This window comes from Heloderma suspectum, chromosome 5, assembly GCF_057233095.1.
Source record: "Heloderma suspectum isolate Gila_16-S chromosome 5, 16-S_ref, whole genome shotgun sequence".
Taxonomy (NCBI): domain Eukaryota; kingdom Metazoa; phylum Chordata; class Lepidosauria; order Squamata; family Helodermatidae; genus Heloderma; species Heloderma suspectum.
Genome location: NC_139462.1, coordinates 196,579,311 through 196,606,486, shown reverse-complemented (window position 1 = coordinate 196,606,486; position 27,176 = coordinate 196,579,311). Strand labels below are relative to the sequence as shown.

Here is a 27,176-nt window from a genome sequence, read left to right as displayed (position 1 = left end):
TTTTCATTGCAACCCTATCTACCTCTTCCTTGCCTTTTAAAGCTTAGCTTTAACTTCTTCATCTTCATTGGTAAAGGAAAAAAGAATAAGAGATCTGGCTGTGCTACTGCCCCTCTGTGGTTAAAAAAAAAAGAGACATTCATTTTTAAAACAGGTTTTCTTTATTGTGATTAAAATATACATGGTATAAATGTTGATGTATAATATAGAGATTTATGCTTAAAAAAAGGCATATATTTTCATTAAATATGGTAAAGGAATACATTAATGCTCAGCAATAAGCAATATTGTATCCCAAGATGCTTGAACGAAACCACTTGCCTGTTACTGATTAAGCTTGTAAATGTGGTTTAATCATAACCTCATTCAGAGGCTCTTCTCCATCAATAGTCATCCCACAGTTATATACACATGGGGGAATACCTTAATTAAGAAGCTTTACTGGGTCCTGAGTCCATCTTTAGAATGAATGCAGAAGTGGAATTTGCGTCCATGGCTTTTGGTTGCATAAGTTCACAATAGCAAAGTCTGTGTGCCACACTTTCATACAAAAAGGAATCCCTTGATTAAGACTACAGTCAAATTCTCCACAAAAGCATGGCCAGCTTCAAAAGTAAGAAAAGTTATTCACTGAAAGAACTTTATGTAGTACATCTACACAGTGCACGTGACCTGGGGAGCCATCGCCAGTTTTGTCATCTCTGAAGTACCTCTACAGCTAGGAGGAGACTATGAATCTGAAAATGCTCAAAACAGGACTAGAAGCCACTCTTCAAAATTATTATTGTTGTGGCTTATGCCGTATGGTAAACCAGGGGCGCTGACCCTCTTTCAACTCAAGGGCCAAATTTAATTCTGGAGAAGCTCTCGGAGGCCGCATTCCAGTGGTGAGTGAGGCTGGAGTCAAAGGGGGCAGGGCCAAGATGCCAGCATATTTTGGCTTAAAGCTCTTCCTGCCAGTAACCAAGCCTTAGGAGAGGCATTTCAGCCTTTTAGAATGGGGGAAAGCACACGCAGACAATCCAGGAAATGACCCAAGCATCAGTGGTTGGGGGAACGGGGGCGGCACCGGGGGGAAGGGGGAAACCCCAGAGGGCTGCATTTGCCCCATGGGCCTGAGATTCTGCATCCCTGCCATATACCTACAGGGAACATGCCTTATAATCTGTGGTTCCACTGCAAAATGGGTTTCTCCAGTGGAAGTCAAAAATAAACTATAATTGTTTCCTCCAATCCCAAGACCAGAAAAGGAGGGCTCCTTAGGGAGAGAACGGGAACAAGATGAATATTGAATTTCTGTCAAGATTTCCTGGTCTTTATGCTACAGAGTAACATTCTCTTTTTGTTTAGCCAGTCTTCAGTGTGTTTTAGTTGTTTACACTCTGCCCATTTTACCTATTTATAGATATAAAATTTTGTACGTTTGCTAAGAGATTATACAGCTGATGAACTGCTGTTGTTTGACTGGTTTGGGTATTTGGGTTTCCTCTCCCAGCCCTGTCGAATCTGAGTTAGCGGTCTATCTATGCATGGAAATATTAGAAAAAACTTATCGACCAACACAATGCAAGGGATAATGAGGGAGAACATATAAGCTGCAGGAAGGAACCATGGGTATGAGGCACTGTTCAGGAACCTCTTTCCGCCATAGCCCAATGTATGGGCAGTGCAGAAAACCAATGTAAGGTAGCCCAGGTAAGACTGTGGGAAGAAAAAAAGAGAGAGAAGAAATATGATTAAACATATAAGAAGAGCCATCTTGGATCAGACCAAGGGTCCATCTAGTCCAACATTCTGTTCACACAGTGGCCGACCAGCTGTCGACCAGGAAGCCACAAGCAGGGCATGAGTGCCATTGTGTAACAGCATTACAGGACTTCCCTATGCATTGTCTGGGAAGCCGTTGTGAGGCACATAAGGCAAATCAAAGAGCATTCTATCCACTTATCAAAAGTTGACCAACACTGAGTTCCCCTTCTACTACGAGCTGAGTTCCCTGGGGATTTCTTGGACCAAATGGATTAAAGAGGCCCATTGTGTGATATGGCACATATCTTCGCATGGCTGCGGTTGCAATGCATTAAGCCAGCCTTCTCTAATCTGTTACCTGCCAGGAGTGTTGGACTCCAACTCCCACCTACCCCAGCCAGCACAACCAGTGGCCACACTGGCAGAGGATGATGGATTTGTAGTCCAACACATCTTGTGGTCCATCCCCTCAAGAGATTGGGTAAGACAGCATTACACTTAGGGATGGCGGAGAATTCCGCCACGGATTTCAGTGAGGCCAAATGCGCTGGCATTCGGCCCCCCGAAACCCGTGGTGGAACGGCCTCCCACCCCATGGAATCCCCCCTGGGATGAAGCTTACCTGGGGCAGATGTTTTGGCGGCAGTGGAGGCAGCGGTGGCAGCGGCAGCTCCAGCGGTGACGGCGGCAGCTGGTCTCTTGGCCAGCTGCAGTGGCCACAAATGGCGGCTGCCATAGTGGCCACCATTTGCATCCTGCCAGGCTGCTGTGATAGGCTACGTACGTATTTACATAGCCTATCACAGCAAAGAGCAGGGGTGCAAATGGTGGCCACTACGCCTTTTGCGTCCCTGCTCTTTCCATGATAGGCTATGTAAATACTTACGTAGCCTACCACGGCAGCCTGGCAGGACACAAACGGTGGCCACTACGGCAGCTGCCATTTGCGGCCACAGCAGCCGGCCGAGAGACCAGCTGCTGCCGCTGCTGCCAGAGTCACCGCCGGAACCACCACCGCTGGAACATCCGCCCCAGGTAAGCTTTGTCCCAGGGGGGATTCCATGGGGTGGAGGGGGGTGGGAGGCCATTCCGCCATGGGTTTTGGGAGGGCCAAGTGCCAGTGCATTCGGCCTCACTGAAATCCATGGCAGAATTCTCCGCCATCCCTAAGTGTAATGCTGCCTTACCCAATCTCTTGAGGGGATGGACCACAAGATGTGTTGGACCACAAATCCATAAATCTACGTAAATACTTATGTAGCCTATCACGGCAGCCTGGCAGGACGCAAATGGCCGCTGCAGCAGCCGGCCGTGGCTGGAACTCCGGCTGTGGACGGCCCTGGCCGGCGGCTCCACAGAGCCGCCACAGAGCAGAACCGGCCCAGAGAGGATTCCGGGTGGAGGGACGGAGCGCCTCCCCCCACCGCGAATCAAAGCTGTGAAAAGGTAAGTAAGTGACTTTCGTACATCCCTAATTACACTAAAGGCTTAATGCGCTGTACACTTACCAGGATTCTGCTACCAGGACTCAGCAACATATGCACGAGTTTACAGCCTGAATTGTACAAGCCAGATAGTGAAATAATTAGGCCTTTGAGGCTCAGTTCCCTTCTTTGCATTAGATGGGAAGACGTGAATGAAATGATTCAAATGAACAAGAGTGGGAGTTGGCAACATTTGTTTATTTATTTCAAATATGTATACCTGACTTTTCTCACTGTTTACATTAGCTTTCAACCATTAAAAAGAAAACAAAACAATAATGATCACAAACTCCCCTAGAATATAATTGAAAACCTCTTAATTACAGTAGCACAGAATGCATTCCCCAACAAGAATGTTTAATGTTTTCAACCATTAAAAAAGAAAACAAAGCAAATTTATTTATTTATTTCTATACCGCCCAGTAGCCAAAGCTCTCAATAATAATAATAAACTCCCCTAGAAAAATGCAACAAAATATCATCCATCGAGCCCACCCACCATCCAACTAATGAAAGGCCTTTACAACCTGTGGCCCTTATACAAGTATGTTAAGTTCAGGAAGGAGGAATACAAATGTACTCCTTGTGGAGGTTGTTCAGGAAGACTGGGGCAACCACAGAGAAGGCCCTTGTCCTTGCAGCAGGTGCTCTATTTTCCCAAAGTGAAGGAACTGGGAGAAGCGTCTTTGAAGACTGGCTCCATGGACAAATCTCTCTGTTTTGCTTTCTGTAATGTTCACATTTTTTCAAGCATAAGTTTGTTTTGTCCCATTTCCACATCAGTTTGCCAATGTTTTCCTTAAATTCTGCGTGAACATTCGAATGCATTTTGCAAGCACTTCCCCCTACTACGTGCCTTTTTGATAGAACTGCACCACAAAATTTGGAGTAGTGTGGAAATCAAAGGTTAATATTGTTCCAGTTTCCATATTAATTGGGGAAGTCCCAATTTGGGATCATATTACAATGCAAACTGAGTAGGTGGGTTGGCCAAAGATTGTGATAACCCCTTTCCTCCCCATCCCTGGCCATAAATTTTCAAGGTCTAGTGAAATAAATGCAGAAGGAAAAGCCTCTGCCCCTCAAAGGATTATGGGCATAATCCTAGACATGTTTAGACAGAAAAAAAGTCCTACAACTCCCAGGGAATGCACAGGACTTTTTTCTGTCTAAACATGCACAGGATTTCTCCCTAAACACTCCATGCTGGAACATCCAATGCCTCATCAGCCAAAGGCGCCCCCCAGGCAATAAGAAGATGAGCTGATTTGGAACAGACGTTGTTATCTTTGACACTTCAGTGGGAAATCAGTTTCTTCTGTGAGGGGAGAAAGGAGTTTATATTGGAGTAGATGGTATTCCACTCTGAAAGATGCCAAAACTCTAACTAGACAGGAAACAAAATTCTTCCCTTCCCTCTATGCATAGGATTGTGCCTTAAGGCTATAATAGTTGAGAGTAGATCCTATTGCATTTGGTAGGCCTTACTTCTGGGCAAGTGTGCAGAGCAACACACTGCAATTTGGGAAGACAAAAGAGAGTTTCCCAGCTAACGAGCTCTTTGGCTTCTCCACTTGGTGCTTTTATCCTGCTATTGACATTGGTTACTCATGGAAGTTTGTAGGCCCTTCTGATCATGTCATTAACCTCCAGAGCATGTCCTGCACTAAATGACCTTTTTTCCATTTTTAAATAGATTGGAGATAATGAGCTATCAAATTGCTGCACTTGTGTTCTGCTTGAGTTCCCTCCATGAAAAAGGAAAAGCCACAGGAAGAGGAGCTAGACCAATGAAACACATGGAGGACTCAGATAAGGGGGAGAAGGAGGGGGAAAGGGAAAGGGGGAAAGGAAGCACGTGTAAAGGGAGTCCGTTATGATCCTGCATTTAAAATGGCAGCAAAAAGCCCCATTTTAAATGCGGGATGTTATGCTGGTGTAGAGATGCTCCTTACCTGTACAAACCAAAACTCTCTCCAGTTGACGCTGTTGCTGACAGAGGGCAAGGAGGTTATTCCCAGGAGGACAAACAAAAAGAATCCCAAGATACCGAAAGCAAGGTAAGTGTCACTACGCCAGACGTTCTCATAATTAAGTGGATCCGTTTTGTTGTTCAGTGCCTTAAGGTGAGAAAAAAGGAAAAATATTTTTAGTAGGCAGTAGATTAAAAATATATCATTTTATATGGGGTTTAATCCAGATTTACACTGGATCAACTGTGCTGGCAGAAGTGGACTTCCCCACCCCCTCTTTCCAATGGCAGTGTCTCCAGTCCCCTGGAAATGCTACATTGTCAGGGGGCCTTGCTTAATGGGGTGAGCTGTGGTGTCACTGGGAATAGAGCATTGGGCGGAGAGACCTTCTGGAGACCTTCTTCTCATGGAAGGTCCCTTTGTCTTGTGGAAGGCAGATCCAGGATTCAACCTCTGGCGAACTTGAAAAATTTGGTGAACACACATCACAATTGCTTTACAGTGGTTGAAAAGTAGCACTGATCAGAACACAGGATAAATCTATTAAATTATTGGTGGTGAAAGACTGGGGGCAACACAGGGTTCTCTCCCTTCTATGCTTGCTGTCATTTGTTTCAATCCACTAAGGACAATGGACTGCACAGAGAAGGTTATTTGTGGTTGGGGACAGGATCCCCATGGAATATCCCTGAGTTGACAAAATGTCCCCTTCACCACAGACCTTGCTAACATGGCCCTTTCGAAAGGTCTGAAGCCTAACACAGGGTGGCCACTTATGCATCAACAGAGAAAGAGGACACCAATTTGCAAAATATTAGCACTTGCTAATTTGCATAGCATTGACACTTACATCTATGTGTAGATGCAAATTTAGAAATTATAATATTTAAATAGGTTGTTGTTATTATTGATTGATTGATCGATTGATTTCTATACTGTCCAATAGCCGAGGCTCTCTGGACAGTTCACAATAATCACACACACAAAACCAACCTACAACATTATAAAACCATTACATAATACAACAGCATAATAAAATATAGCCTATAATTGTATAACACAAAAAATTTAAAACAATTTAAATAGCTAAAAACAATTTCAGTAAACAGTTCCAATAACAGATCTGTTCAAGACAGCCAACATGTGCCCCATCATATGCCATTAAATGCCTGGGTGTAGAGGGCAATCTTAACCTGGTGCCAAAAATATATGGCAGTATCAAAATGACAGGGGGGGGGGCTCAGTGGGGAGCTCATTCCATAGTCAGGGGGCCACCACTGAGAATGCTCTCTCCCTTCTTGCCACCTTCCAAGCATCCCTCAGACAAAGCACTTGGAGGAAGGCCCCTAATGTTGATCATAGTGTTGGGAGAGGCATTCCATCAGGTATTGTGTTCCTGAGCCATGTAAGGCTTTATAGGTTAAACCAGCACCTTGAAGGCTTGGAAAATACAGACAGCCAATGAACGCAAGCCAGAATTGGTGTTATGTGTTCAGACTTTCTGGTACAAGTTATTAATCTGGCTGCTGCATTTTGCACAAGCTGCAGCTCCTGAACAGCCTTCAAGGACAGCCCCACATAGAGTGCATTGCAGTAATCTAACTTGGAAACTACCAAAGCATAGATTACAGAAACTGGGTTTTCCCTGTCCAGATAGGGGTGCAGCTGGGCCATCTGTTTCTATGCCACTGAGGCCACCTGAGCGACAAATGATAGAGATGGCTCCAGGAGAACCCTCCAGCCATGAACTTGCTCCTTCAGGGAGAGTACAGCCCCATCCAGAACAGGTTTAGCACCCTCTATCCAGTCAGAAGAACTACCCACTAACAGCATCTCAGTCTTGTCTGGACTGAGCTTCAGTTTCTTAGCCCTCATCAGTCCATTGTCACAGCCAGGCACCGATTTAGCATATCCACAGCCTCAACTGGTGAGGATTAAAAAGAGAAATAGAGCTGTGTGTCATCAGCATGCTGATGACAACACACTCCAAAACTCTGGATGACCCCACTCAGCAGCTGCATGTAGATGTTAAAAAGAATGGGGGACAAAACCGGCCCCTGAGGAACCCCATGCTGGAGAATCCATGGCGCCGAGCAATACTTTCCAAGCATCTCCCTCTGGAGCCATCCATCGAAGAAGGATCCTCCCAAAGTCACTGGAGCTTCCACCTTTCCTCATGTGCCTTGTTGCCCCCCACCCCCAGTTCAGACAGTCACCCCAGAAGGATACCATGGTCAATGGTATCCAAAGCCACTGAGGGATCGAAGACAATCAACAGGGTCACACTCCTGCATCTCTCTCCCAACATAGGTCAACCATAGGTCAACAACCAAGGATGTTTCCATGCCAAAACCTGTCCTGAACCCTGACTGAAATGGATCCAGATAATCAGTCCCATCTGAGAGTGCCTGGAGGTGGTTGGCCAATATATTGCACTATAGTGAGGAAGACTGTGACCAGCTGACCCATGTGTCTGCTCAGTCTGCTGTCCAGGTGCTGTTGATAGCCAACTTCAAGGCCCCTACTGCTCTCCCTTCTTATGGTTCTTTATCTTTAAACTGGACTTGGACTGGGCAGCCTTCTGGTATCCCTTCGAATAGAAGGCTGTCCCCGGTAAAAAAGGACACCTGGCCACCTGAGCCCAGACGTGATAGACAAAGTGATAGGCATGAGGAGTGGATGAGAGAGGATCAGTCCACTGTCACGATGCAATATTATTAGTGATGGGGCAGATCTGAACTGGGTCAGAATGCATCTGCTAGATTTGTGGGAGTCTGCTTCCCCACCCCCCGGCCACAAAATGAGATGAGGCCCAAAATGTTGGGAAAGGCTCCCAGCACACTCCTAATGATGTCAACAGAAATGTGCCAGGGAGAGTAGAGTTTAGGAGCTTGTCTCAGACCTCCCACATGGATTGGGCCCTCTCCACCCACCACTATCCCTCTTCCTCCTTGGATGTCTCTGTGGGAGGGTACGGACAGCAGGGAGGGTATGATCTGCATGGGATGAAGCACAACAAGCAAGGGGTAGTATCCAACATAAAGTAGACCCAGTGAAATGAATGAGAGTTGAGTTAATCACGACTAACTCTCATTCGTTTCAGTGGATCTATAACCCCATGGAGTCTGATGCCCATCTGTGTTTCTGATGACTTCAGAGGCCTCCTTTCAGCCTATGTCCCTCCAAAGCTGTATACTCTGTAGTATACTCATTTCATCAAATAAGTGGTATACTCATCAAATGAGTGGTATACTCATTTCATCACCCACCTTGAAGCTGGTGATAACATGTGTATGTCCCGGCCGTGGGCTGACAAGATTTAGAGGTGTAGAGATAGCGATACGCCAGTCACAGGTTTGCTTACAAGGAGACTTTATTGAGTACTTACAGTGCAGAGGTGTACTTAATGGTTGGATCAGACAGCTTTTCTGAACCCAGAGCCATGGGGTAAGATGGGTTTTATACCATACATGTTAGCAGTGAGGCAGCATGACAGAAGCAAACGCTAATTAGCATTCATCTGCAACTTTCCCAGCATAGACTAACAGTGCTTGTTCAGAAGGAAAACAATCAGAACTTTCCCAGCACAGACACTTGTAGCTTTAAGACAGAGTTTCACTTCCTAGGCACATCCGAGACTCTGATAAGATACCAGAGCTCATTAGCATGGAATGTGCTGAGGCGGCGATATCGACCTTTGACTCATCTTACCAGCCAAGAGGCCCACTTTGCGAGAGAATTGCACTAATAATGAACCAAAACAGACAGCATTGTGGATCTCTAGGCCCCTCTAAAACTACTGGTGACTTGGTTACAGGCCTGGGACCATTACAACATGGGAGAAGAATAAGAGCTTACCTGGTCAAGGACAAAAGAGTTCCACCTCCATCTTACATAGTACCGAACAGGGATGATGAGTGTGTACAAAACATGTAGGAAAGCATAAGCCAAGGCTACCAAGCCAAGCTGTTTCCTACACAGCATCCACTGGTCCAGCCAGTTTGGGAAGCGACTGTATTTTGTCCCTCTGTATAACTGGAGAAGAGCGGCAAAGATCCCAGGCAAGTAAACCAAACCAAGAAGGACGAGTGCCACAATCGGGCAGACCCGGTTTGGGATGCTAATGAGAATAAAAAAGGAAACGTCTCTGCCTTTCTCAATATACCTGTAGACCACATCACGGATCATGGAGTAGAAGAAGATGAATGCACTGAGAACAAGGGAGAGACAGATAGGGTATTTCCACAATGGGAAAAGCTGCAAAGGGTAATTCTTGATTTCTTTTGCTGCTAGGAGCGATCCCTTATCCAATGGAATAAGACCAAGGCTTTGAACGATATCCATAACCTTTTCTTTTGACTTGCTGTCATCTCCACAGATAAACACCTGCATCAGTAAAATGAAATGAAGTGAACTAAAGGAATATGTTGTTGTTGTTCAGTCGTTCAGTCGTGTCCGACTCTTCGTGACCCCATGGATCATAGCATGCCAGGCCTTCCTGTCCTGCGCTCTCTCCCGGAGCGTGCTCAAGTTCATATTCATTGCATCGGTGATGCTATCTAGCCATCTCATCCTCTGCCGTCCCCTTCTCCTTTTGCCTTCAGTCTTTCCCAGCATCAGGGTCTTTTCCAGAGAGTTTTCTCTTCGCATTAGGTGACCAAAATATTTGAGCTTCAGCTTCAGTATCTGTCCTTCCAATGAGCACTCAGGGTTGATTTCCTTGAGGATGGACTGATTTGACCTCCTTGCAGTCCAGGGAACTCGTAAGAGTCTTCTCCAGCACCACAGTTCGAAAGCATCAATTCTTCGCCGCTCAGCCTTCCTTATAGTCCAGCTCTCACAGCCATACATTACTACTGGGAAAACCATAGCTTTGATTAGATGGACCTTTGTCGGCAAGGTGATGTCTCTGCTTCTTACTATGCTGTCTAGGTTGGCCATAGCTTTCCTCCCAAGGAGCAAGTGTCTTTTAATTTCATGGCTACAGTCACCGTTTGCGGTGATCTTGGAGCCCAAGAAAGTAAAATCTGTCACTGCTTCCATTTCTTCCCCTTCTATATGCCAGGAAGTGATAGGGCCAGATGCCATGATCTTCGTTTTTTTAATGTTGAGTTTCAAACCAGCTTTTGCACTCTCCTCTTTCACCCTCAACAAGAGGCTCTTTAGATCCTCTTCACTTTCTGCCATTAGGGTGGTATCGTCTGCATATCGGAGGTTGTTGATAATTCTCCCAGCAATCTTAATTCCGACCTCTGATTCATCCAACCTGGCATTTCTCATGATGTACTCTGCATATAAGTTAAATAAGCAGGGTGACAATATGCAGCCTTGTCGCACTCCTTTCCCAATTTTGAACCACTTGGTTGTTCCATGTCTGGTTCTTACTGTTGCTTCTTGACCCTCGTACAAGTTTCTCAGGAGACAGGTAAGGTTGTCTGGTACTCCCATCACTTTAAGAATTTGCCACAGTTTGTTGTGATCCACACAATCAAAGGCTTTAGCGTAGTCAATGAAGCAGAAATAGATGTTTTTTGGAATTCTCTTGCTTTCTCCATGATCCAGCGAATGTTGGCGATTTGATCTCTAGTTCCTCTGCCTCTTCGAAACCCAGCTTGTACTTCCGGTAGTTCTCGGTTCGCATACTGCTGAAGCCTAGCTTGTAGGATTTTGAGCATCACCTTGCTGGCATGTGAAATGAGCGCAATTGTGCGGTAGTTTGAGCACTCTTTGGCGTTGCCCTTCTTTGGAATTGGAACGTAAACTGACCTTTTCCAGTCTTGCGGCCATTGTTGAGTGTTCCAAATTTGTTGGCATATTGAATGCAGCACTTTAACAGCATCATCTTTTAGGATTTTAAATAGCTCAGCTGGAATACTGTCATCTCCGCTAGCTTTGTTGTTACTAATGCTTCCTAAGGCCCACTTGACTTCACTCTCGAGGATGTCCGGCTCAAGTTCAGTGACCGCACTATCATGGCTATCAGGGACATTAAGATCTTTCCTGTATAGTTCTTCTGTGTATTCTTTCCACCTCTTCTTCATCTCATCTGCTTCTGTTAGGTCCCTGCCTTCTTTGTCCTTTATCATGCCCGTCTTTGCACAAAACGTTCCCTTGAGATCTCCAATTTTCTTGAAAAGATCTCTAGTCTTTCCCATTCTGTTGTTTTCCTCGATTTCTTTGCATTGTTCATTTAAGAAGGCCTCCTTGTCTCTCCTTGCTATTCTCTGGAACTCTGCATTCAGTTGGATATATCTTCCCCTTTCTCCCTTGCTTTTCGCTTCCCTTCTTTCGTCAGCTACTTGTAAAGCCTCCTCAGACAGCCACTTGGCTTTTTTGCATTTCTTTTTCTTTGGGATGGATTTCGTTGCTGCCTCCTGAACAATGTTACGGACCTCCGTCCATAGTTCCTCAGGCACTCTGTCTATCAGGTCTAATCCCTGAAATCTATTCCTCACCTCCACTGTATATTCATCAGGGATATGATTGAGGTCATACCTGAATGGTTTAGTGGTTTTCCCTACGTTCTTCAATTTAAGCTGAAATTTTGCAAGAAGCAGCTCTTGATGTGAGCCACAGTCAGCTCCAGGTCTTGTTTTTACTGACTGTATGGAGCTTCTCCATCTTTGGCTGCAAAGGACATAATCAATCTGATTTTGATATTGACCATCTGGTGATGTCCATGTGTAGAGTCATCTCTTGTGCTGTTGGAAAAGAGTGTTTGCTATGATCAGCGTGTTCTCTTGGCAAAACTCTATTAGCTTTTGTCCTGCTTCATTTTGTACACCAAGGCCGTACCTGCCTGTTATCCCGGTGATTTCTTGACTTCCTACTTTAGCATTCCAATCCCCTATGATGAAGAGGACATCTTTTTTTGGTGTTAGGTCTAGAAGGTGTTGTAGGTCTTCATAGAACCGATTAACCTCAGCTTCTTCGGCCTCAGTGGTTGGGGCATAGACTTGAATTACTGTGATATTGAATGGTTTGCCTTGGATTCGTTCTGAGATCATTCTATCATTTTTAAGATTGTACCCCAGTACTGCTTTTCCCATCCTTTTGTTGACTATGAGTGCTACTCCATTTCTTCTAAGGGATTCTTGCCCACAGTAGTAGATATGATGGTCACCTGAATTAAATTCGCCCATGCCTGTCCATTTTAGTTCGCTGATTCCCAAGATGTCGATGTTCAATCTTGCCATCTCATGTTTGACCACCTCCAGCTTACCTTGATTCATTGATCTGACATTCCAGGTTCCTAAACAATATTGTTCTTTACAGCATCGGATTTTCTTTTCACCACCAGACACATCCACAGCTGAGTGTCCTTTCGGCTTTGGCCCAGCCGCTTCACTCTTTCTGGCGCTACTTGGAAATACCCTCTGCTCTTCCCCAGTAGTATATTGGACACCTTCCGACCTGAGGGGCTCATCTTCCAGCGTCATCTCTTTTAGCCTTGTGATACGTTCCATGGGGTTTTCTTGGCAAGAATACTGGAGTGGGTTGCCATTTCCTTCTCCATGATGCCAGCCATGCCTAAAGGCAAATGAAATGGCACTCCTCCTACACTGAAAGAACAGATGAGGGAGTTTCAGGGCTGGGTGCTCTAGCCATGCCCCCTGCTATCCACATGTTTGGCTGGTGTGTGAAGGAACTCTATGTGCAATGGAGGAAAGTGATAAGCTACCTGCATTGGGACGAGTCATCTGAATACATGGGATGGATGTCATTTGAATTCTCCTATACTATTGAGTATACCTATTTATCACCAATAAATAATTTTAGGGAATTATTAGGGAAAACTGCAGTCTTGAAAGGCAGCTAAGAAATTCCAATAACAACAACAACAACAGATAATAAATAGATATTTTCACCTATGTGCCACATCACATGCAATGTTTACATTCTCATTAAATGGAACAATCTTGCACTAAACAGATGAGAAATACACCCTGAATGCATTTCAAACCAGGTATCCAGTTTTGGAAAATGTGACTCTGTGGTAGCTGAATCTGTTCATTTTTTTCGTTGTGTGGCAATGCAAAGCAAACTGAATTCCCTTGGTGCCAAAACAGATATTGTATGAAGATCGGCATGGTATTGCTCCAGCAGCTCTTTTGAAACAGGAAAAGCCACTTCTGAAGGGGCTATTCACATCAGAAAAGTGGCATGGGGAACGGGGTGCTACTAACAATTTTCCCACTGCCATTTTGCCAGCGCGCAACTGCTTCTCTCATTCTGGAACTGGCTTTTCCTGTTTCAGAAGAAGTATCCGAGTATGCATATGATGAATTGGACTCTAGCCAATAAACGTTCATTCTGCCACAAGACTCTTTGTTGTTTATGCATCTAGGTGTAACTTCTAGTTGCTCCTTCATATCACTTTCTATCAGCTATTTGCATTTCACAGCACTACCACAAAGATGGACCCCTCTCTCCCCAGCACCTCATTGTGGATTTCTATCAGAGGAAGGACAGCAGAAATAAGTTCATACAAGCCATTGCGTACAGCACAGGTGAATGTGAAAATGTTCTTGTTTCTAAAAGTTCACATTCAAGCCTGAAGTCCTAATTGACAAATCCCACACACAGGAACAGGCCTTGAGGAAACATGTTAGACTTTCCATTTTAAAAGGAAACTTACCTTTCATGGCCAGCCTTTGGTGAGTGTATGTTTTGCCCTCCCTGTTGGTTATTGAGTACAGCTACAGCTGCAGCAGCATCTGGCTGGAGGAACCACAGAAACTCCCTTTTGCTTGCAACACAGTCGGGAAGTACTTGGCTACTCCTGGACATTTATCCGCTGGAGTGGAGACACAGGAAAGGGAGGGGGAGACGAGGAAGATCTAAGATTTTGCACGCTTGTATGCTTGGGAGTGGAGAGACAATTTCCCAACATTTCCAAAGAATGTGATTACTCTTTCGAATTTATCATTTATTTAATGCTGTGTCCTTTCCCTCCTCCAAGAAGCTCAGGGTGGAATACGTGATTCTCCCTTTCCCCATTTTATCCTTACAACAACCCTATGAGGTAGTTTTGCCTGAGAGAGGGAGGGGGAGAGAGAGAGGCCCAAGGTTATCCAATAAGCTTTTGAGTGAACAGGGATTTGAGCCATAGGCATAAAGCCTTTCCTTTTTCCAAAAAAAATTGGGCGAATGGCTTGTGGTCATATATAGTTATGATGCAATATGAAAAATTAGGTACTCTTCAGTTTACTGCAGTTTATATCTTTAATATAGCCAAGAACAAACTTTAAATATTGCTGAGAATCTTGTACCACACCAACCCACTCTCTTGTCAGGGTGGAAACTGAGCCCATATAGCCCCAGAGCAGTTCTGATTCTGAGGAAGTGCAACAACCCGTGGGAGAGGAGCTTGCTCATCCTTCACAGGCACAGCGGCAGGGAGAGATACCTCCTGCCTGCATTCCTGAGAGAGATAGTGACCCTGGCAGTGAGAGAGCGGGGGAGGGACCTTACTGGACGTTCGGCGCAGATGCAGGGAGCGGCGCCAGATGGAGGGCGCCGAGAGGAGGTGCTCTGCCCGCTTGGCGCTAAAATAACGGTCGCATCCCGAGGACCCAAGGGTAAGAGGGAGGACCTCTCCATAGCCCATAAGTTCAGAGGTTTCCTGCTCTTCTCCTTCAAACGGGGACCAACTGCCTTACCTGGAGCTTAGGCTACTCTGCTAACTACCCCAGTGCAGTTCCTTGCTTAGTCCCTGGTGATTAGCATCTGAAAGAGTCATTAAGTTGTAAAAGGAATAAAGCCTTGGAAAGAATCCTCTTTGTCTGTGTCTTGAGCTGGCTATTGGAGGGGACTGTAAGAGGCAGCTAGGGTGCTCCTGACACCTCTCTCCATTCTGAAATGGTGCCTCAGAGGAGAGGGTAGACACATACTTTGTCATACGTAGGGATGTCGGAGAATTTCTCCACGAATCTCTGGGAGGCCGAATGCCAACACATTCGGCCCCCCGAAATTGGTGGAGAAACGGTCCGCCCCCCCGCCCCCCCCGGGATGGGATTTACCTTCGGCGAATGTCCCTGGCGGCAGCGGCTCCCAGTGGCTCCCGGTGGCTCCCGGCGGCGGTTTGGTGGCGGCGGCGGCCAGTCTTCTGACCGGCTGCCGCCACCACCATTTCCAAGTAAAACAACAACAACAACAACAAACGTGATAGGCTACATAAAGATTTACATAGCCTATCATGGCTGACTGCAGGCCAGGGACGCAAACGGCGGTGTCTGTGGCCGCCGCCATTTGCGTCCCAGCAGGAGAAGAACTTTCGTGGCTGGAGAGGCAGGGCACTCCGCCCAGGCCAGAATTTCGGTGGGGAGGGATGGGGTGCCTCCCCCCCAGCCAGAATTTAGGCGAGGAGGGATGGGGCGCCTCCCCCCCACCCAGAATTTCAGGGGAAGGGACAGAGCGCCTCCCCCCCACCACGAAGCAAGCTTCGGGATCAGGTAAGTGACTTTCGTCCATCCCTAGTCATACGGTAGTTTTGCGCCATCCCACTTATATAAGAAAGATATGGGCAAAAGAGAAATATGATTTGCTAGTTGTGATGGATGTGGTTTGAGGACAGATTGGTTGCATTACTCCTGAGCAGGGTGGATGTGAAGGGTAGGCATGGTTGGACACCTGGCCAAGGCCCACACCCTGGCAGGAGGCCACTGACAACAGGCCCCTGGAGTTGATCCTCTTCCTCATTATTGCAACCTGCTTCTTCCCTTGACTCTCGCTCTGGCCCAGACAATGGTGGTCGTGATAAGAAGGAGCAGTAGATGTCACTGCCTGCTTGCTCACTGGCTCTCTGCCTGACAAGCAATGACAGCAAGAAAGTCAACTCACTGAGGAAGGGGGCCCATGGAGGGTGTCTTGCCCAAGAGCCTGCTAAAACCTGGAGCCAGCACTGTTTTCTGGACAGAGAATGTGTGTTCAAAACATTTCCATCACACTTAGAATAGGTGTCTGGCTATGCCCTTTGGAGAAGGGCTGTAGTTCCGTGGTGGAGCTCCTACTTTATATGTCAAAGGTCTCGGGTTCATTCCCTGGTAACTCTAGGTAGGGTTGAGAAAGACTTCTATGTGAAATCCTGGAAAGGTGCTGCCAGTCAGCGTAGGCAGAACTGAGATAAATACAGCCATGACTTCCGGTCGGAGCCAATGTCGCCCTGGTGGCGTTCTGCAGAGTCTCTGTGGGATGCTATCTCAAACAGCTTTTAAAAGGTTGAAAAACCTTTTTACCTTTCCTGGAATGAAAGGGGGAAGCAAGAGCAGCATTCTGGATTAAGCCTTGGAAAAAACAGCTCTTTTTGCAACACAGCAGAGGGGCTGGACTGCAAGGCAAGTCTGCCAGAGCTTAATCAGCACTCAAAGTTGTTTTGAAAACTCCTATCTAATTAGGAGGAACCAGGGCTGATGTGCCCCAATGTAGTTTTTAGTGTTTATGGACTAGGGAATACCAGCAATATTCGAGGACCTACAAGATTTATTTAAAAAGGATGGCAACACCAAGGAGGAGAAAAGTGTAGGGTTGGCGGAGAAGTTCTCCCCGAAACTTCGGGGAGCCGAGTGCCAACGTGTTTGGCCCCCCAAACAAGTTTCGGGGAGAAACTCTCTGCACCCCCCTGCACCCCCCCCAGGGCGGGACTTACCTTTGGCAAATGTCCCTCCCAGCGGCGGGTCCGGCCGGCGGTTCGGCGGGTCTTCGTCCGGGACGGGAGCGGCAGCCGGTCTTTTGACCGGCTGCCGCCGCCACCATTCCAATCAAAGAAAAAAAAAAACGCCCCCGTGATAGGCTACGTGACGATTAACGTAGCCTATCATGGCTAGATTTGCAAAGTCAGCCGTGATAGGCTATGTAAATCGTCATGTAGCCTATCACGGGTGACTTAAAAAAAAAAAAAAAGCGCGTACAGATAATGGCGGCCCCCATAGGGAGCCGCCATTCCCGTTCCTTATTTGGTCGCTGTAGTCTACGTAAATCTTTACGTAGACTACAGCGACCAAATAAGGAACATGAATGGCAGCTCCCTATGGGGGACGCCATTTGCTTACGCGCTTTTTTTTTAAAAGTCACCCGTGATAGGCTACGTGATGATTTACGTAGCCTATCACGGCTGACTTTGCAGATCTAGCCGTGATAGGCTACGTTAATCGTCACGTAGCCTATCACGGGGGCGTTTTTTTTTTAACTTTTTAGTTTGCGGCTGGGCGAGGTGAGGTGCCTCCTCCCAGGCCTGAATTTTGGCCAGGCGAGGCGGGAAGCCTCCCCCCTGGCCTGAATTTCGGCCGGGCGAGGCGGGAAGCCTCCCCCCCCCGGCCTGAACTTCGCGGGGGGAGCAGCGAAGCGCCTCCCCCCCACCGCGAAAAGCTTCGAGGACAGGTAAGTGACTTTCGTCCATCCCTAGAAAAGTGTCATCGACCCCTCCCACACCTCCCTTGGCAAAGGCTTCGAGAAGTGATAAAAATATAGAGGAGTTACTTGCTCTGATAAAAGCTTTGTCTTTGCAATCTGCTGAACAGGCTAAGAGACTGGATTCAATCCAAAATTCCTTCACCATACTGCAAGGGGCTGTGGATTTAATTAATAACTCTTGGCAAAAAATGGAGGTGAAGGTTAATGAGTTGCAAGATCGAGTGGCAGTACAGGAGACCATCTCGCAAGCTTTTCATAATAATTTTTCTGCAAAAATCTCGCAGTTGGAGGCTTTCACACGCAGAGTAAATGTGCATATTATTGATATCAAAGATTTATCTGCCGATATAAATTTGTTTACTTTTGTAGATAAGCTTCTGCATGAGATACTTCCTTTGTCATCTGATTATGTACTTGATATTGAGCATACATTCCATGTGCCAAATGCTAAAGGGACTGACTATACGATTATAGTTCAATTTGCAAGAGTCTCCACAAAAAATCATATCCTGCGTTTGGCAAGACGGGGGAAATCTTTTTTGGGGATCAAAACAAGATAGAGTTATGTTATTTCCGGATTACACCAAAGCAGTTGTTGATAAAAGAAGGCTATTTACCGAGGCGAGAAATGTGGCAAAACAAATGAATCTACAATATCATTTAAAATATCCTGCTACGTTTTGCATTTTCTCTGAAGGTCAGATGAAGAAGTTTCTAAATCACAAAATGGCGGAGGCATGGCTAATCGGAAAAACACGTGAGACTTCTGCTCCAGCTCCATGAACTGGAATTTACAAACATGTTTTGACAATTGGCTATGTTTAGTCTGTAAGGCCAGAGATTGCTGATTATGAATATCTGTTCTTTTTCTTTCATCCCTTTCCTTTCCCCCCCCCCCTTCTTCTCTTAAAATGGATATGATAGACTGTATTTAAATCTTCCGTGTAAGGATGTACAGAAATGTGCATGCTCATTTATATATTTAGAAATGATACTATCTAAAATATAGATAGTATAAATATAGATAGTATAAAATATAGGTAGTATAGATAGTATATAAACCAAATTAGTGATTGGTTTATTTTTTGTTATTTTTTAATTCTTTATAATCTCTTTTCTTTTTAATTATTATTATCAATATTATGATACTAGGATTTGTAAATATTTTTTGCTGGTTGTTTTTAAGCTTTATCATTATATAGTAGCTAAAAGGCATGATATGGCCAATGGAAATGAATTCTAAGCTTGCTTCTTTGTTATAAGCCTGAAGACACAATATTGAAATTGATTATTTATGCTGTATTGACCTGTAAGATTGGTATAATCTTTAAGTAGAGTGATATTTGAAATTTATGTTTAATGTAGTTTAAATTTAAGTTTGTATGTAAACTTCTGTTTATATTTTGCTTTGTTTTCCTCTCTTTTTGTGTTTCTTCTTTTTTGTTTCCTTCCCCTTTGTTCTTCTCTCTCCTTTTTATATTATCTCCTTTCTTCCTCTCTTCCCCCCTCCCCTTATTTCATTATTGAGGGGTTCTCTTAAGCATACTGTAATGTTGGAAACTGTAGAAGATGATTATGTTGTTGGTGTTCTTTGGTTCATTTATAAAGATAAAAGTAGAATAAAAAGTATTAGGAAAAAAAAATAGAGCCATGGCAGCTTTCTATATGCTACCCCATATTCTGTCTGGATGTACACATGCTCATTTGTTACGGAGAGCGGAAGAAGCTTCCACCTAGGAATGCTGGAGAAATTTGAGATGGACTACAATGAGTTTGGATTTCTAAGAATCCAACCTGCAGAATCTACTGCAGACCAGTCTCCTCAGGCTGCGCAGAGTCCATGGACTTTTGGATCTTGTTTTTACTTTCCTGAAATTTATACAAATTTATTCGTAAGAAAATACGCATATTTCTCCTGAGACATATGCCATCCTGGAAAATATATGCAGGGAAAAGCTGAATGGAATGGAGGACAATACGCTAAATGTTATGTACTAATATAAATTACGTAAATTGTTGTGAACCCTCTTACATAATTTTTCCGCATGACAGGAAAACATTTGAATCCATCTGTGAACAGACACTGGACTAATGACACCACACAATCCCCAAAACACACACGGGACAGATTTCACAAAATCCAGACATCCCTACTTCCACCAAAGTCCCTTTCCTAAATTACAATGATCACTGTGTAAGAGCAAGAGGGGAGAGTGATAGCCTTTGTTGAGGTGTACACCAGAAGCTGAGGGTGTGCATTCACGTGCAGGAGAGAGGATGAAGTGCATATCCCTCAAAGGAAAATGGGTTTTAAAAATACTTTTATGGATGGTGCCATAGGCACCAGCTTTGGTGCCTCCTCTTAAAAAAAAAAATAGGGCTACATGAGGAGTTATCTGCTCAAGCAGATAAATACTCTGCCCTAATTTTTCTAGTTCACTGAAGGCTGTTTACTTAGTATAGCATTTTAGTTGATTAATCACCTGCCTTTTAACTGATAATTAGTGACAATTAAATGCATTTGCATATTACCAAAACATTAATATAGATGACTTTGAGATATTAGAAAGAAATGTAAGGCTATTTAGAATTTTTACTAAAATCTACTAAACAGTATTAGAGGAAAAAATCCATATTTGATTGTTTCCTTTTTATTCACCGCTGCAGTAACACATCAGATGCAAAATAACCTAAAAAAAATAAATAAACATGTTTTCCTTGTAGCCCCATGAATTCAAATTTGCCTTTGCTAATTAAAATGTACACATTTATTTATTTATTTATTAAATTTATTAATCGCCCATCTGGCTGGTCACCCAGCCACTCTGGGTGATGTACAACAATAAAAGCAGTTCAAAACAATAAAATTCAACATTAAAAACATCACATTTCTAAAATTACCCTAACCTACCCCAAATGCCTGCCTGAACAACCACGTTTTTAATGCGTGGTGGAAGCTAATGAAAGAGGGGGCATGGAGGAGTTCCCTAGGGAGGGAGTTCCACAGAGTGGGGGTCACCACAGAGAAGGCCCTCTCCCTTGTCCTCACCAGCCTAGCTGTCCTGGCTGATGGGACAAAGAGAAGGCCATCCGAGGCTGATCTTGTTGAGCAGCCTATCTAGTGTTGCTGGAGGTGCTCCTTGAGATAGGCTGGGCTGGAATCGTTTAGGGTTTTAAAGGTCAAAACCAACACCTTGAATTTGGCCTGGAAAAAACTGGTAACCAGTGCAGCTCCTTCAGCACTGGAGTGATGTGTTCTTGCTGGTGGCTGCCTTTAATCAGGCGAGCCGCCACGTTCTGTACCAGCTGCAGCTTCCAAACCATCTTCAAGGGTAACCCCACGTAGAGCACATTACAGTAGTCTAAACGAGAGGAGACCAGGGCACGTATTACCGATGGGAGCAGATGATTGGGAAGGCGGTGCAGCCGCTGTATCAGATGGAGTTGGTACAGTGCTGTCCAGCTCACAGCTGACGCCTGAGCCTCCATGGACAGCTGGGAGTCTAAGATGACCCCCAAGCTGCAGATCTGGTCTTTCAAGGGTAGCCGTACCCCATTCAACACCAGGTCAACATCCCCCAACCTCCTCTTGTCTCCCACCAAAAGTACCTCGGTCTTGTCAGGGTTCAGCTTCAGCTTACGCCTCCCCTCTGATGAATCAACTAAAGCTTTTGTTGATCATTAGAATATAAGAAGAGCCATACTACATCAGACCAATGGTCCATCTAGTCCAGCATTCTGTTCACACAGTGGGTAACCAACTGTAAATGGAAAACCTACAAGCTGGACAGGAGTGCAACAGCAACCTCTCACCCACGTTTTCCAGCAACTGGTGTACACGGGCTCCCTGCCTCTGATTCTGGAGGTAGCAGATAGCCACCAGGACTAGTAGCCATTGATGGCCTTCTCCTCCAGGAATTTGTCTAACCCGCTTTTAAAGCCATCCAAATTGGTGGCCATCATTATGTCCAGTGATAGCGAATTCCATAGCTTAACTATGCTCTGTGTGAAGAAGTACTTACTTTTATCTGCCCTGAATCTCACCAATCAGCTTCACGGGATGATTCTAGCTCTAGTATTAGAAATGTCTTCCTATTCACATTCTCCACACCATGGAGAATAGTGTCTCCCTATTCACATTCTCCACACCGTTTCCACGGTGGCCTGGCAGCTGCCTATGCAAAGCCCACAAGTAGGACACGAGCACATTCGCACCCTCTGCTCATATACCCTAGCAACTGGTATTCTGGGGCATACTGCCTCTGTTAGTTGAGGTAATATATAGCCATCTATAGAGTAGCAGCCTTATCCTCCAGAATATGTCGAATCCCCTTTTCAAGCCATCCAAATTGGTGGCCATCAGTACAAGTTGTGGTAGCTAATTCCATAGTTTAACTATGCATTGTGTGAAGAAGTATTTCCTTTTATTGCTTCTGAATGTCCCACCAATCAGCCTCATGGGTAGTATCCAAAGTTAGTCCTATGTAGAGAAAACCCACTGAAATGAATGAGACTTAAGTTAGCAAGACTTCCCTTTTCTGAAGGAAGCCTTCATTTCTCTAATAGCTTCCTTGACACTGCTCACGAACCATGCTGGTGACCTTTTGAATTTAGTCCTATGTTTCCTAACCTGCAGTATACATTCTAGCTGAATGTCTAGTCTGGGGACAATAGCATATCTCTAGTACTAAATTACTGTTGGAGCCCAGTATTGTCACCAATAGCACTTTTGTGGTGAAGTCTGCCCCTTTTAGGTTTTCTAGTCTGCTTGACACTGCCTTTTTTGATGTTCAGAACAACACCTCCTATAGTACACCATTCCCTGTCCCTCCTACAGAGTTTACATTCATAGAATCATAGAATCATAGAATAGTAGGGTTGGAAGGGGCCTACAAGGCCATCGAGTCCAACCCCCTGCTCAATGCAGGAATCCAAGTCAGAGCATCCCTGACAAATGGCTGTCCAGCCTCGTCTTGAAGGCCTCCAGTGTGGGAGAGCCCACCACCTCCCCAGGTAATTGGTTCCATTGCCGTATTGCTCTGACACTCGGGAAGTTTTTCCTGATGTTCAGCCGGAATCTGGCTTCCTGTAACTTGAGCCCATTATTCCGTGTCCTGCACTCTGGGATGATCAAGAAGAGATCCTGGCCTTCTTCTCTGTGACAACCTTTCAAGTACTTGAAGAGTGCTATCATATCTCCCCTCAGTCTTCTCTTCTCAAGGCTAAACATGCCCAGTTCTTTCAGTCTCTCTTCATAGGGCTTTGTTTCCAGTCCCCTGATCATCTTTGTTGCCCTCCTTTGAACCCTCTCCAGCTTGTCTGCATCCTTCTTAAAGTGTGGTGCCCAGAACTGGACACAGTACTCCAGATGAGGCCTAACCAGTGCTGAGTAGAGGGGAACTAGTACTTCCCGGGATTTGGAAGCGATGCTTCTATGAATGCAGCCCAAAATAGCATTTGCCTTTTTTGCAGCCACATCACATTGTTGGCTCATATTCAGCTTGTGATCGACGACAATTCCAAGATCCTTCTCGCTCGTAGTGTGGTTGAGCCACGTATCCCCCATCTTGTAACTGTGCATTTGGTTTCTTTTTCCTAGGTGCAGAACTTGGCATTTGTCCCTATTAAATGCCATTCTGTTGTTTTCTGCCCAGCACTCCAGTCTATCCAGATCACTTTGAATTTTGTTTCTGTCTTCCAAAGTATTAGCTATCCCTCCCAATTTTGTGTCATCTGCAAATTTGATCAGCATTCCCTGCACCTCCTCCTCCAAGTCATTAATAAAAATATTGAAGAGCACTGGGCCCAGGACTGAGCCCTGCGGTACCCCACTCGTTACCTCTCCCCAGCTTGAGAAGGTCCCATTGATAAGCACTCTTTGAGTCCGATTCTGTAGCCAACTGTGGATCCACATGATCGTTGTTTCATCTAGCCCACTTTGAGCTAGTTTGCTCATCAGGATATCATGGGGCACTTTGTCGAAAGCTTTGCTGAAGTCGAGGTATATGATGTCTACAGCATTCCCACGGTCTACAAGGGAGGTGACTTGATCAAAAAATGAGATCAGATTTGTCTGGCAGGACTTGTTTTTGACAAATCCATGTTGGCTTCGAGTAATCACGGCATTGTTTTCAAGGTGCTTCCAGATGGATTGCTTTATGATCTGCTCCAGAATTTTCCAAGGGATTGATGTCAGACTGACTGGTCTGTAGTTCCCAGGTTCCTCCTTTTTACCCTTTTTGAAGATAGGGACAACGTTAGCCCTCCTCCAGTCATCTGGCACTTCCCCCGTCCTCCATGATTTCTCAAAGAGAATAGACAGCGGTTCTGAGAGTTCTTCTGCCAGTTCCTTTATGACTCTAGGATGCAGTTCATCTGGCCCTGGAGATTTGAACTCATTCAAAGTAATGAGGTGTTCCTTGACCATATGCCTGTCGATCTCAAGCTGCAATCCTGCCCCTTCAGCCTGTACTTCGCCTTTGCCAGGGGGGTCATAGACCCTCTTTTGGGAGAAGACTGAGCCAAAGTAGGAATTGAGCACCTCTGCCTTTTCTTTGTCCTCTGTTATCATTTTGCCATCCTTATTTAATAGCTGAACAACCATTTCTTTCCTCTGCCTTTTACTATGCACGTAGCTGAAGAAAGCCTTTTTGTTGTTTTTAGCATCCCTCGCTAACCTCACCTCGTTCTCCGCTTTAGCCTTCCTGACGCCATCCCTGCAATTCTGTGCTACCTGCCTGTACTCTTCCTTTGTTACTTGGCCTTCTTTCCACTTCCTATATGTGTCCTTTTTTGTTTTCAGGTCATCCCTAAGCTTTTTGTGAAGCCACATTGGCTTCTTCTGTTGTCTTCCACCTTTTCTTCTTGTTGGAATTGTTTGTGATTGTGCCTTGAGAATTTCCTTTTTTAAAAGTTCCCACCCATCTTGGACTCCTTTTCTCGCTAGCATTGCTTGCCATGGGACCTTACTGATCATTGTTCTGAGTTTATTAAAATCAGCTTTCCTAAAATCCAGGGTACGCGTTTGAGTACACTCGGCTTTTGCTTCCCTTAGAACCAAGAACTCAAGTACAACATGGTCGCTTTCCCCCAGAGTTCCTGTAACTGCTACTTTATCCACTAAGTCATCTCTGTTGGTTAGGATCAAGTCAAGGATAGCCGATCCTCTAGTTCCTTCCTCTACTTTCTGTAGGAGGAAGTTATCCGCCACACAAGTCAGGAATTTCCTGGAGGGGCCATGTTTTGCAGAATTTGTCTCCCAACAAATATCGGGGAAATTGAAGTCCCCCATTACTACTACATCATGCTTCCTTAAAACATTGGCTATTTGCTTTTCAAAAGTTTCATCCTTGTCTTCTCCTTGATTGGGTGGCCGGTAGTAGACTCCGACCACCAGGTTCCTTGTATTCTTTGCTCCATTTATTTCAACCCAGCTCTCGATGGGGCTACCAAGCTCCTCCTCCTGTATTTCTGTGCAGAGATATGTATTTTTCACATACAGTGCAACCCCGCCTCCCTTTCTGTTCCTCCTGTTCTTTTTGAACAAGTTATATCCTTCAACTGCTGTATTCCAGTCATGAGAGTCATCCCACCAAGTCTCAGTTATACCTATCAAGTCATAATTTCCCTCCTGTATTAAGAGTTCAAGTTCGTTCTGTTTGTTTCCCATACTCTGGGCATTAGTATATAGACATCGAAGACCATGTGCTTCATAGTCTGGCTTTCTTCCTACATGTGTCTGAAGACTATTATTGGGCGCTATCAGAGCTGTTCTCTCCATTGCAGTGCATGCGCCTACGTCCATTCTTACCCCCAACATTACATCTCCCTTCCCCGTAGGATTCAGTTTAAAGCCCTCCTGATGAAGTTCTTCATGCTGTGGCCAAACACATTCTTCCCAGCCTTTGTGAGGTGCAACCCATCCCTAGCCAACAGCCCATCTTCCAGGAAGTATAGCCCGTGGTCCCAGAATCCAAATCTCTCTCGTCGACACCACCTTCGTAGCCAGTCATTCACCCGGAGTATTTTTCGTTCCCTTTCTATCCCTCTTCTAACTACTGGAAGGATGGATGAGAAAACTATCTGGGCCCCAAAGTTCTTGAGTTTCCTTCCCAAAGCTTCAAAGTCTGACGTGATCTCTTCGTAGCTCCGCTTGGCGGTATCATTTGTTCCCACATGGATGAGAAGAAAGGGATACCTGTCAGTGGGCTTTATGAGTGCAGGCAACCTTTCAGTCACGTCTCTAATCTGTCCTCCCGGGAGACAACATACCTGGCGAGTCCACGGGTCTTCGCGACATACTTGGGTCTCAATCCCACGCAGCAAGGAGTCTCCCACTACTACCACTCTTCTCTTCTTCTTCTTGTAGGCCTGGGTTTCATCGCCTCTGTTTGACTGACCTTTAGCCTCTTGCTCACTCTCATGCAGGTTCCCCTGTGATTCTTCCTCTGCAGGCTGTCCTCCAGTCTCATCTGCAAGTACCTGGAATCGGTTCCACAGCTCCACCGCTTCCACTGGTGCAGAGTGGCGTCTAGTTCTTCTTCTCCTAACTGTCACCGTTTTCCAAGGAGTATCCTCTACTCCATTTTTCTTCACCTCAGCATTTCCCACTGCCTCATCTTGCTGTTGCTCTTCAAGCTTCTGGTCTGCCCTTTGCTGCTGTAGTTCCCCCATTCTGTCCAAGAACTCTTCGTGTTCTCTTATTCCCCGGAGGGTTGACAGTCGCCGCTCCAGTCCACTTACTTTTTCCTCCAGCAGCGTGATCAACTTGCACTTGTTGCAGGTGTAGGCCATGTTGTTCTCAGGCAAGAAAACAAACATGGCACACACCTTGCAGGTCACCACCACTGGAGAGTCTTGTCCTTCCATAGCCTCTTTTCCCTTTTTGTGTCTAGCTTTGTGATTGTTCTAGACTAGCCTGTGCCTGCTCCTCTACTCAGTAGAGGTTAAAAGCAGAGTCCCACTGGTGTGGAAGTGTGTGTTACAAGACAAATAAATGAAAAAAAGTTAGTAAAAAAAAAATAAAAAAAAATAAAAAAAATGTTAGGGGCCTCCCCCTTGACCTACCCTGCCGAACTCCCCTGGCCAACTCCTGTTTGCTCCCCCTGTTCGCTCGCTCTCTGGGAGCTTGCCTGCTTCTGTAGTCCCTGGACCAGCTGGAGCAGCTTGCTCTGCTCTGCTCTGCTCAGCTGGGTGGCGGGAAACAGACTGAAGCTTCCCGCCCAGTCAGCTGCTGGGAGTACTCAGGCCACACCCCTCCAATTCAGTTGGAGCTCTATTCAGAGATGACCATATCCCATTGGTTCTCTCCATCCCACCAGGTTTCCCTTATGCCCACTATATCTGAGTTCTCATTTAAAACCAGGCACTTCAGCTCTCCCATCTTGGCTTGGAGGCTTCTAGCATTAGCATGGTATCCCTCCCCAGGTGTCTCTGATGTGCCCATCTTCTGCTATGGCCCTTAGGCTTCTTTGATTGGCTATCATGTTCCACCATATTTCCTCCTCGTCTACATTTGGACAATCGGAAACATTTTCATCCTCATTCCCTAGGGATGATT

General features: G+C 45.4%; 1 protein-coding gene and 1 long non-coding RNA gene across 2 annotated transcripts; both read right to left on the bottom strand.

The window, feature by feature from the left end:
- Positions 1 to 147: 147 nt before the first annotated feature.
- On the bottom strand, positions 148 to 14,013 carry LOC146345026 (uncharacterized). Its single transcript, XR_014792406.1, has 3 exons — positions 13,845 to 14,013; positions 5,189 to 5,353; positions 148 to 1,701 (listed from the first exon to the last, which is right to left on the bottom strand). It is a non-coding gene; the product is annotated as an uncharacterized LOC146345026 (long non-coding RNA).
- Positions 9,035 to 13,518, bottom strand: LOC146345027 (metalloreductase STEAP4-like). The gene is made up of 2 exons (XM_084856066.1): positions 13,393 to 13,518; positions 9,035 to 9,592 (listed from the first exon to the last, which is right to left on the bottom strand). The coding sequence occupies exons 1-2, from the start codon at positions 13,516 to 13,518 to the stop codon at positions 9,035 to 9,037; spliced, it is 684 nt and encodes a 227-aa protein (XP_084712192.1).
- Positions 14,014 to 27,176: the final 13,163 nt, after the last annotated feature.